Source organism: Sapajus apella, unplaced genomic scaffold (assembly GCF_009761245.1).
Source record: "Sapajus apella isolate SASKATOON/1434 unplaced genomic scaffold, GSC_monkey_1.0 scaffold166, whole genome shotgun sequence".
Taxonomy (NCBI): Eukaryota; Metazoa; Chordata; class Mammalia; order Primates; family Cebidae; genus Sapajus; species Sapajus apella.
Window position 1 is genome coordinate 1,768,500 of NW_022437106.1, and position 12,288 is coordinate 1,780,787.

At 45.2% G+C, this 12,288-nt stretch overlaps 1 protein-coding gene across 1 annotated transcript in view; it reads left to right on the forward strand.

The window, feature by feature from the left end:
* The first annotated feature begins 312 nt into the window (after positions 1 to 312).
* The window catches only part of RBX1 (ring-box 1), an 18,525-nt gene continuing 6,549 nt past the window's right edge, over positions 313 to 12,288 (forward strand). Inside the window, exons 1-3 of the mRNA XM_032267223.1 lie at positions 313 to 461; positions 2,607 to 2,685; positions 10,185 to 10,255. Coding sequence (XP_032123114.1) covers positions 384 to 461; positions 2,607 to 2,685; positions 10,185 to 10,255 — 228 coding nt within the window. The 5' untranslated portion in view covers positions 313 to 383. The remainder of the gene's footprint in view (positions 462 to 2,606; positions 2,686 to 10,184; positions 10,256 to 12,288) is intronic.

Genomic DNA, 12,288 nt, shown 5'->3' on the forward strand with positions numbered 1-12,288 from the left:
GCCCGACAAGCGGGGTAGAGCTGCGGCGCAGGTCGTGCTCATGCGGAGGAAGCAGCCGCCGCCCCAGCTGACGGAGTGTGGACTGGGGCTTCCCAGAAGAGGCGGCGAGAGCGAACCCTTTCGAACATTTCCACCAGGCTAGCTCACGTAGCCTCGGCCCCGCCCCAGCCACTCCCGCCACCGCCCCCACCCCGGCCGACACGACGCGGGTGGGGCGATCTGCGCCAGCCCCTTTAAGAGGCGTGGTGACGCGCTCCGCCCCCACCTGCCCCTCTCGCGCCAGTAAGGGGTGGGGTGCGGGAGGAGGTGCCGGGAGGCGGGGGAGTGAGGCGTGAGCAGTTGCGCAGGCGCGGTGGTTGGACGCCAGACCTTGTGTTTCCAAAATGGCGGCAGCGATGGATGTGGATACCCCGAGCGGCACCAACAGCGGCGCGGGCAAGAAGCGCTTTGAAGTGAAAAAGGTTGGGTCTCGCCAGCACCTTCCTCAGGGAAGCTAGAGAGGCGCGGATCTGGCTGGCAGGCCCCAGGATGGTCGAGGCGCGGAGTAAAGGGTTTCATTTCAGGGCGTTCCTGGGACCGGGTACCACGAAAGGAAGCCGGGGGGCGGGTCTTAGAGTTGATCGGCGTGACGGTGGCCCACTGTCTGGGGACGTGTTGGTTTCGCTGTGAGGCTAAGGGGCCAATCACGGAGCTGTTTATTGAGATACGCGGGGTTGCGATTTGGCGGCAGGAGCCAAGCGCTTGAGCTGTCACTGGAGTGGTTGAGAGGTGGGGGAAGGACAGGGTGGGGTAGGGTGGGTGAAATGGGGAGTCGGAGCTACTGCGGCGGTGGAGGATGGGGCAGTGCGGCGAAAGCTGGGAACAACGTGAGGTCGTACTGCATTGGAGGCCTCTGAGGGGCCCCGCTGGTGATCTTGCCCCGCCCCTTTTTGAAGCTTGGGGTCCTCTCATTTTGAGGAATCCAGACTTAGTGCTCGCCGAACCGAGGCCTCCATTAACCTCATCTCTGGGCCTCACACCGTCTAAAGAGTCTGGAGTGTAATGCTTGGCTCTTCTGAGACATCTGTTGTCTGTTCACGTAACCACCACAGTCCAGGGTTCTCTGTCACGTCCAGAATCTCCCCCTTCCAAAATAAAAATAAAAAGCATGGTGGCATTTGTTAAGAAATTCCGAGCCCAAATCCTGTGGCATTTAGGGAGGGTTGAGTACTAGTCGCGAATGACTTGGTAAGAGTGGGAAAGCAAAAATGGAACGTGTCTTTTTATATGAAATGCCTTTTAGTGGTTTGCCACAGTTTGGGGAAAAGTGTCGATTCCCACCTAACATGAAAGCTGTTCAAAATGGAGATTCTGAAATAGGGAAGATATTCCTGGAACATCTGGTTAGACACTGACATATCCCCCCTCCTAGTGCTTTTTGGTGTCTCATTGTGGCCACTGCTGCTTAGCTACAGCCAGCAGCCATATTGAAGAATAATAGAAGAGGGGCTTTTCTTCCAAGTTGAAGCTGTGATGTGAAGTGGGAAAGAAGTTACAAGGCACTGAGAATGGGGTTTGAAAGTGATGAAGGTTTGGCAGTATTCGTAACTGAGGAAGCCAGAGTCGAATAACTGAAATGCCACTTTTAGTTAAACTCTTACTGGAATTATCTTAATAGAAGACATATAAAAGTTGGGAACATCAGTTTATTTTATGGTAAGAATCAAACAAAATTCTAGTGAATTCTAGAATTTGTTATGAAGTAATCTTCGAAGATTTAAGTGATGACCTTGGTCTGTGTACTGACATGGGTGGTTAATTATCCAGCTTATCCCATGATTATCCATTTTATGATCCCATGATTATCTTAGTTCATTTTGTTCCCTAGCTTTCACCTCATTGCTTATGCTTCCGGAGCTCCCTGGAAGAGCAGATACTCAGATTTTGAGCTCTTCTGCAACTGCCACAAAAACCTGCACAGTAATTCAAGTTTGTGTTTATTAAGCCTACAACGGGCAATTAAAAATTGTTCCTAATTTGCTTACATTGATACAGCTGACTAAATTATTTCATTTAAAAAAATTTTTTTGAGGCAGAGTTTCACTTTTTTGCCCAGGCTGGAGTAAAGTGAGACCGATGTCAGCTCACTGCAACCTCTGCCCCCCAGGTTCAAGCAGTTCTGCCTCGGCCTCCCAAGTAGCTGGGATTATAGACAACTGCCACCATGCCCAGCTAAGTTTTGTATTTTTACTAGAGATGAGGTTTCGCCACGTTGGCCAGGCTTGTCTCAAATTCCTGACCTCAGTGATCCCCTCGCCTCAGCCTCCCAAAGTGCTAGGATTATAGGTACAAGCCACTGTGCCTGGCCACTGACTAAATTATTTTAAACTATAGGAAACAAAAGATGACTCAATTTCTGCGTTCACATACGCAACCTTTTGGAGAATAGGAGAACATACGTGTAGTCCGCCGTTGTCCTTTGATATAATAAAAATAATGTAATATCCAGAAACTTTTGTTTGGTGGTTCCCTGTGGCCAAAGAGATGGTAACTCCAGCTGCAGCATGAAGTTGTAAAGAGTGTGTGTTACAAGGAGAATGCGTTGTTCCCTCTTTTTGTCTTTGCAGTGGAATGCAGTAGCCCTCTGGGCCTGGGATATTGTGGTTGATAACTGTGCCATCTGCAGGAACCACATTATGGATCTTTGTAAGTAATTGGAGGAGGATGGGAGGAAGTTGAGAAGGTTACAGAGATTGTGGCTATCTTGATGTGACCAATTTTCTTCTTCACAAGGAGATAGAAGCCTACGCTGAGCACTCAGTCTTCTGTATCTAATCTGTTGGTGTATTGGAAATAGAGTAGTTTTTTTATGATGTCCTGGAGGCATACCCAGCTCTCAGAATAAATCTACTCAATCTAAAGATGGCAGGGACACATTTAGAATGAATTGTGGACAACAGGCACTATTGACTCTTCCTGCGTATCTCCCATCTTGTACCTAGACTCAAAGGTAGAAATAGTGAATGGAGGAAAATAAACTTTGAGCGAAAATATTCTATCTGAGGTCAGGCACATTGGCTCACTTTGGGAGGCCGAGGTGTGTAGATCATATGAGGCCAGGAGTTGACCAGACTGGCCAACATGGTGAAACCCCAACTCTGTTAAAAACACAAAGATTAGCCAGGCATGGTGGCGCATGCCTGTAAACCTAGCACTTTGGGAGGCAGAGGCAGGCAGCTTATTTGAGGCCAGGAGTTCAAGACCAGCCTGGCCAAATGGTGAAACCCCATCTCTACTAAAAATACAGAAATTAGCTGGTCATGATGGTGCATGTCCGTAATCCCAGCTACTTGAGAAGCTGAAGCAGGAGAATTGCTTGCACCTGGGAAGTGAAGGTTACAATGAACTGAGATCACACCACTGCACTATAAACTGTCATTGCCTCGGCCTCCCTCAGCAAGACTCTGCCTCCAAAAAAAATAATAATAATAATTCTTTCTGAGCTAATTTTTGCTGGTCAGTGTTTACAAAAGAAAGAAGCCTAAGGAGTAAGGATTTTGTATGTTAGCCCCAAACGTAGTTTAAAAAAAAAAAAAAAAAAGACATCATTTCCAACATCTAAATAGGTAATTAATTGCACTAAAGAAATTTTATTTAAATCTTCATATATTTTATTACATGTAGTGGGTCAGCACATAGTGATTCGATTATAGCCTTTGATGGATTGATTTCCTGTCCTTATAGTAGTAGGGACAAGAATGTTGATCATACCAGGAACAGTTGAGGTTACTTTTTCATCCAGGAACTAAAATGATTTGTTACTGAGGCCAGAAATGAAAGAAACTTCAAGTTTCTAGAATTGGAATTATGGGAACTTATTTTTCAGATCACTCATCTGCCTTTCCAACTTCATCTTGAGTCATTCCTGCTCACTGTGGTGGTTTACCTGGATGCTTTTCCTTTTTCTAACCAACCATGGTGGCAGAAGCAGCCAAGGTCCCTGGCTACTTTTCCATTTTTTTTTTTTTTTTTTTTTTTTTCTTTTTTTGAGACGGAGTCGCCCAGGCTAGAGTGCAGTGATTTGATCTCAGCTCACTGCAACCTCTGCTTCCCAGATTCAGGGGATTCTCCTGCCTGAACCTCCTCAGTAGCTGGGATTGCAGGTGCCTGCCACCACGCCTTGTTGATTTTTGTATTTTTAGTAGAGACAGTGTTTCACCATTGTCCATTTGGCCAGGCTGGTCTCGAACGCCTGACCTCAAGTGATCCGCCCACCTTAGCCTTCCAAAGTGCTGGGATTACAGGTGTGAGCCACCGCACCTGGCCTGCTTTTCCATTCTTGAAGTGTCCATCCTCTTTTTTAGAGCCTTTATATAGCCTATTCTTTTTGCCTGGAATATTCTTCACCTCTTTTCTTCATTGGTTTTGTCTAACCTAGCACTGTCCAATATGAATGTAAGCCACAAATACAAACATATATAATTTTAAATTTTCTTTTTCCTTTTTTTTTTTTTTTCAGAGACAGGATCTCGCTTTGTTGCCCAGGCTGGTCTCTAACTGGCTTCAAGTGATCCTTCCGCTTTGGCCTTCCAAAATGTTGTAATTATAGGTGTGAGCCACTGTGGCTGGCTTGAAATTTTCTAGAACCCACATTAAGAAAGTAAAAAGAAAATAAAAAGGTGAAATTAATCTATCTTACTTAGCCTATTATAACCAAAATATTTTTATTTCAACATGTAGTTAATGTAAAAAATGAAATATTTTACATTCTGGTTTTTGTGTGGTCTTTGAAATTCAGGGTGTAGTTTACTTTTACGGCACATTTGGATTCAGACTAGCCACATTTTAAGTGCTCAGTAGTCACATGTGGCTAATAGCTATTTTATTATGCAATGTAAGAACTAACCCATAGTTGAGCTTTAGATGGTATCTTAAACTTGCTCAGTTGTTTTCAACTTGGAAGGCACAAATCAAATATTTTGTGTTGTAAAGCGTCATAGACCAGTCATGGCATATACTGGTCATGTATTGCACTTGGCTTCTTTGAGCTTTGACACTGTTTATCTCTTTACACTACAGCCAAGGGAGATCAGCAGCTACCATAATGTTTAATACAGATGACATGGACTCATCACAGAAAAACACATGCACGATTTTAAATGTGTTTGGGTGGAGTCTTTGATTACATGCTTGCTAGTTTCTGGGCCTTGCATTTTCACAAGGAGTTAAACCCAGGAAAAATTTTACTTTCTTGGGGCTCTCTTTTGAAAACAGTCAATGATTTTATACAACCCTGATTTTTTTTCTCTGTATTTAAGTCAGTGTGTATATGTCTCTAAATATGAGAAAATGCACTTTTTAGAAGGACCACAAAAGACAAAAGTGATCCATAGTCTGTCTTCTTTTAGAGTGAAGTGCTTGACGCATCACAGTAGGCTTTCAGTTAGATACCTGTTTTGTCTCATAATATATTTTAAGTGTCACATGAAGTAGGATATTGAAATCCTCTAACAAAATTTATGAAAATATTTTCTAAGTCATATCTTTTATTTATCCAATGATACATCCTGAGCATTTGATAGGCACCAGGATAAAACAATGACTGAGATCAGATCTTTACCTTTTTTTTGTTTTTTTGAGACAGTGTCTCTCTTTCACTCAGGCTGGAGTGCAGTGACACAATCTTGACTCACTGCAACCTCTGCCTCCCGGGTTCAAGTGATTCTCCTGCCTCACCCTCCCGAGTAGCTGGGACTACAGGCGTGGCCCACCTCGCCCGGCTAATTTTTTTGTATTTGTAGTAGAGATAGGGTTTCGCCATGTTGGCCAGGCTGGTCTTGAACTTCTGACCAGTTGATCCGCCTGCCTCAGCCTCCCAAAGCACACGGTTTACAGATGTGACCCACTCAAATTCCTGGCCTCAAGCAGTGCACCCTGCCTTGGCCTCCTAAAGTGTTGGAATTACAGAGCTGAGCCACTACTCCCGGTTTCAAGTCTTTACCTTTAAGAAACACACTCTTGGGCCAGCGCAGGTGGCTTCTGCCAGTAATCCCAGCACTTTGGGAGGCTGAGGTGGGCGGATCACCTGAGATCAGGAGTTCAAGACGAGCCTGTCCTACACGGTGAAACCCTGTCTCTACTAAAAATACAAAATTAGCCAGGCATGGTGGCGCATGTGCAGCCATAATCCCAGCTACACAGGAGGCTGAGGCAAGAGAATCGCTTGAACCCGGGAGGCAGAGGTTGCAGTGAGCCAAGATGGCACCATTGCACTCTAGCCTGGCCAAAAAGAGCTAAACTCAGTTTAAAAAAAAAAAAAAACAGACACTCTGGCTGGGCGTGGTGGCTCACACCTATAATGCCAGCACTTTGGGAGGCCAAGGTGGGCAGATCACCTGAGATCAGAAGTTCGAGACCAGCCTGACCAACATGGAGAAACCCTGTCTCTATTAAAAATACAAAATTAGCCAGGCATGGTGGGGCATGCCTGTAAATCCAGCTACTCAGGAGGCTGAGGCAGGAGAATTGCTTGAACCCGGGAGATGGAGGTTGTGGTGCACCAAGATCACACCATTGACTCACTGTCATCTCTGCCATCTCACAGCATTGCACTCCAGTCTGGGCAACAAGAAAGAAATTCTGACTCAAAAAAAAAAAAAAAAAAAAAAGACTCTTGGCCAGATGAGGTAGCTCACACCTGTAAACCCTGCAGGTGTTAGCTACCTCCACTTTTGGGTGGCCAATGCAGGTGGATCATTTGAGCCTAGGAGTTCAAGGCCAGCTTGGGCAACATCGTGAAACCCTGTCTCTACAAGAAATTAGCCAGGCATGGTGGCTTACTGCTACTTGGGAGGCTTAGGTGGGAAGACCACTTGAGCCCAGGAGGCAGAGATGACAATGAGTCAAGATTGAGCCTCTGCACTTCAGCCTAGGTGAGAGAGTGAGACCTTATCTCAAAAAAGAAACACTTTTAATATTTATTTATTTTTATGTATTTTTTTGTTGTTGTTGTTAGAGATAGGGTCTTGCTCCGTTGCCCAGGCTCGAGTGCAGTGGCATAATCATAGCTCACTGCAGCCTTGACCTGGGATCAAGCAGTCCTCCTATCTCAGCCTCCAACTAGCTGGGACCACAGGCGTGCACTACCAGACTTAGCTAATTTTTTTTTTCTTTTTGAAACGGAGTCTCACACTGTCACCCAGGCTGGAGCACAATGGCATGATCTCAGCTCACTGCAACCTCTGCCTCTCAGGTTCAAGGGATTCTCTTGCTTCACCCTCCTAAGTAGCTGGGATTACAGGCATGCGCCACCATGCCCAACAACTTTTTGTATTTTTAGTAGAGATGGGGTTTTTCCACGTTGGTCAGTCTGGTCTCGAACTCCCGACCTCAGGTGATCCTCCCACCTTGGCCTCCCAAAGTGCCGGGATTACAGGTGGGAGCCACCTCGCCCTGCCAAGAAGTAGGGATTTAAGCTGGGTCTTGAAGGGTAGGGAGGAAGGAAAGGACTCTACCATGAAGGGAGCCTGAAGGATTCTTTTTTGTTTTTTTTTATTTTTATTTTTTTTGAGACTGAGTTTTCACTCCTGTTGCCTGGGCTGGAGTGCACAATCTCGGCTCACTGCCACCTCCACCTCCCAGGTTCATGTGATTCTCCTGCCTCAGCCTCCTGAGTAGCTGGGATTACAGGCATGCACCCCCACACCCAGCTAATTTTTGTATTTTTAGTTGAGACAGGGTTTCTCCATGTTTGTCAGGCTGGTCTCGATCTCCTGACCTCAGGTGGTCTGCCCATCTCGGCTTCCCAAAGTGCTGGGATTACAGACGTGAGCCACCACATCCGGCCAAGGATTCTTTAGGTTTGTAGTGCTGTGGCCACAGTCAAAAGAAAGACCCAGATCAAATTTAAACATGATAATGTGCTTTCAAACAGTTTTCATTTTCACTTTACAGTTCTTACTTAGCTAATTTCGTAATACGTAGTCTCATGAAAAGTAAATACATCATATTTACTTTTCCCTGCCATTCTTTTAAATATAGTAGTCTATTCCAGTCTCAATAAGTTCTTAAATACATTGCCTAGATCCTAGATTTTTTTTTTTGGATGGAGTTTCAGAGTCTTGCTCTGTCACCCAGGGTGGAGTGCAGTGGCACGATCTCAGCTCACTGCAACCTTTGCCACCCGAGTTCCAGCAATTCTCCTGCTTCAGCCTCTTTAGTAGCTGGGATTATAGGCATTTGCCACCATGCTTGGCTAATTTTTTGTATCTTTAGTAGAGACAGGGTTTTACCATGTTGGCCAGGCCGGTTTGAACTCTTGACCTCAGATGATCCGCCTGCCTCAGCTTCCCAAAGTGCTGGGATTACAGATATCAGCCACCATGCCCAGCCTTTTTTGTTTGTTTGTTTGAAACAAGGTTTTGCTTTATCACCCAGGCTGGAGTGCAGTGGTTCAATCATGGTGTACGGCGGCCTCAGCCGCCTGTGCCATCATTCTCCTGCCTCGGCCTTCTTAGTAGCTGGGACCACAGGTACGTGCCACCATGCCTGGGTAATTTTATTATTTCTAGAGATGAGATGTTGCTGTGTTACCCAGGCTGGTATTGAACTCCTGGGCTAAAGTGACCCTCCTGCCTCTGCCTCCCAAATTTTGGGATTACAGGTGTGAGCCACTATGCATGGCCCAATTCTTCATTTTTATCAGTTGGCAAACCAAGTTACTCTGTAGGGTAAATCTGGCTAGCAAAAATAAGTTCTTTGCTTTCCTTTTTTTTTTTTTTTTTTCTGAGACACTCACTCTGTTGCCCAGTCTGGAATGCAGTGGCGCAATCTTGGCTTGCTGCAACCTCCGCCTTCCAGGTTCAAGTGATTCTCCTGCCTCAGCTTCCCGAGTAGCTGGGATTACAGGCCCCCACCACTATGCCCAGCTAATTTTTTTTTTTTTTTTTAGTAGAGACAGATTTTCACTATGCTGGCCAGACTGGTCTTGAACTCCTGACCTCATGATTCACCCGCCTTAGCCTCCCAGAGTGCTGGGATTACAGGCGTGAGCCACTGTGCCCAGCCTAATTTTTGCATTTTTGGTAGAGATGGGGTTACAACACATTGGCCAGGCTGGTCTCGATCCCTGACACCAAGTGATCCATCCTCCTCGTCCTCCCAAAGTGCTGGGATTGCAAGCATGAGCCTCCACACCCAGGCTTTGTTTTTGTTTTTTGTTTTTTGTTTTTGTTTTTGTTTTTGTTGCCCAGGCTAGAGTGCAGTGGTGTGACCTCAGCTCACTGTAACCGCTGCCCCCTAGGTTCAGGCAATTCTCCAGCCTCAGCCTCCCAAGTAGCTGGCATTACAGACATGCTCTACCACACCCGGCTAATTTTTTAGTAGAGATGGGGTTTTGCCATGTTGGTCAGGCTGGTCTCACATTCCTGGCTTCTTGTGATCCACCCACCTTGGCCTCTCATAGCTGGCATTACAGTGAGCCACCTCGCCGGGCCCACTTTCCATATTTTTGAAGGGTGAAAAAAAAATCCTTTTTGTGGTATCTCTTCCTCTAAAACCACATATACCCATTAACATCTAGTTTTGTTGGTTTTTTTTAAATTGTTGTACTATTTCTCACCTGTAGTGGTTTGAAGTAATTCTCCCCTTTTAAATAGTTTCTCCCGAAGCTTTTTATTCTTCAGAAGGGAGACTGTTTAGTTACTATCATCAGAGAAAGCAAATTTTGCATTGGTAATTTTTGTTCTTTGAGTATTTATCCCCAGTTGTGCTTTACCCGTCAGATCTTGATCTCAATCAAGATGTCATCTCAGTTAAGGCAACATAGTGAAACCTCATCTCTACAAAAAATATAAACAATTAGCTGGGTGTGGTGCCACGTGCCTACAGTCCCAGCTACTCAGAAGGCTGAGGGAGAATCACCTGAGCCCAGGAAGTCAAGGCTGCAGTGAGCCATGCTCATGCCACTGCACTGTAGCCTGGGCAACAGGAGTGAGATGTGCATTTCCCATTTGTTACTTTTTTTAAACAAGGATAGGAAATCATCAGAAAGCATACTGTTATCTCTGTCTTCTCTGTTCTCCCTTTCCCACATTCATTAAAAAACAATTATGGCTAATTACCCACTTGAGAATTGTTTTGGCTGCTATAAATTAAAACGTTGCTGCTCCCAAGGTCCAGTGATCCTGTTACTCTTGTTCCCACAGGCATAGAATGTCAAGCTAACCAGGCGTCCGCTACTTCAGAAGAGTGTACCGTTGCATGGGGAGTCTGTAACGTAAGGAAACATCTTTACCTATCAGCATGGCTTGTAAACATACTTCCACTTTTTCTGCTTTTAAAATAGGGGAAAAAATGAGTAGCCCACTTTTCTTCCAAAAGGTATACAAATAGTGAAGAAGATTTTAAATCATCATACTATTCACCTGTTACAGGGTAAAAATTACTAGTTACTGCAAAGAGGCACTTACTTGTCTTGATTGTAAAGTGGACCCACTTTTATGAGCAATATTTTGGGGCTTCATCTATGGGAATTGCCTTCAACACGTACATACACCCTTTGGAATATTCTCTTGGTAGAAATCTTTACCTTTGAAGCAGTCTTTTTTTAAAGACCAGGTGTCTGATGGAACTAAGTTTGATGAGTAAATTGAGTGTTAAAGTCTCTCTGTATGTGTGTGTGTTTTACGTGTGGCACATGTACTGAGTTAGGATTTTTTTTAACATGGCTTATGCCAGAAGTGTTTTGTGTAGCTTTATTGAACTGAATGGCCTTCCAAGAGTGTGACAGCTGTGAAGGATGGCCAATATCAAATATGTTATTTCCAGCATGTGTTAAAAATTCATAATTTAAGCTGTAAAGTCCCAGTCACATGAGCTAAAATTGTCTTGTCAGGGCCCCCTGTGTCATGGGGACAGAATACCCACAATTCCCAGCATGACTCAGGGCTAAGAGATTCTAGAGTCAGACCACCATTCCCTATCTTTGTGACTTACTTGCTAAGTCACATTAGGCAAGGTGTTTAACATCTCTAATCTTGGGTTCCCTCATGTAAAATGGGGCTGATAGTAGACTCCATCAAACTGTAATCAGGATTAGATGATTTATGTTAAAATGTGATTAGAACAGCTCCCAGCACATAATAAGCATAAGTGCTTGTTTAAAAAAATCTAAATAGGCCAGGCGTGGTGGCTCACGCCTGTAATCCCAGCACTTTGGGAGGCCAGGTTGGGCAGATCATCATACTATTCATGATGAACTCCTGAAGTCAGGAGTTCAAGGCCAGACTGACCAACATGGTGAAACCCTGTCTCTACTAAAAGTAAAAATACAAAAAATTGGTCAGGCATGGTGGTGGATGCCTGTAATCCCAGCTACTCAGGAGGCTGACGCAGGAGAATTGTTTGACCCTGGGAGGCGGAGGTTGTGGTGAGCGAAGATTGTGCCATTGCACTCCAGCCTGGGCAACAAGAGCGAAACTCCATCTCAAAAAAAAAAAAAAAATCTAAGTGAATACAAATTTGAGGTAGAGGGGTTACTCTAGAGATGGTATTCTCAGTATTTTTTCCTATTGGCTTGCAAGTCTCTTACCTACACTTTTATGAGACAGAGTCTTACTCTGTTGTCCAGACTGGAAACTGGTGCCGTCCTAGCTCACCGCAACCTTTACCTCCTGGGTTCAAGTGATTCTCTTGCATCAGCCTTCCAAGTACCTGGGATTACAGGTACGCATCACCACACCTGGCTAATTTTTGTATTTTTAGTAGAGATGGGGTTTCACCATGTTGGCCAGGCTGGTCTCAAACTCCTGACCTCAGGGCGATCTACCCACCTCGGCCTCCCAGAGTACTGAGATTTCAGGCATGAGCCACTATGCCCAGCCCCTACCCACACTTTCTGGTACACCTCCTTCTGTCTCTGTTGGGACCCTTTGGCAAGGCTCACAGTAGCCCATGTTGGCCAGAGGGGAGCTTTACTCTTTTACAGGGATAAAAGAAGTATACTGGGACCTGGCAAGGTGGCTCACACCTGTAACCCCATCACTTTGGGAGGCTGAGGCAGGTAGATCACCTGAGTTCAGGAGTTTGAGACCAGCCTGGCCAACATAGTGAAACCCCATCTCTACTAAAAATACAAAAATTAGCCGGGCATGGTGGCGTGTGCCTGTAATCCCAGGTATTTGGGAGGCTGAGACAGGAAAATCACTTGAACCCAGGAGACGGAGGTTGCAGTGAGCCAAGATGGTGCCACTGCACTCCAGCCTGGGTGACTGAGCGAGACTCCATCTCAAAAAAAAAAAAAAAAAAAAA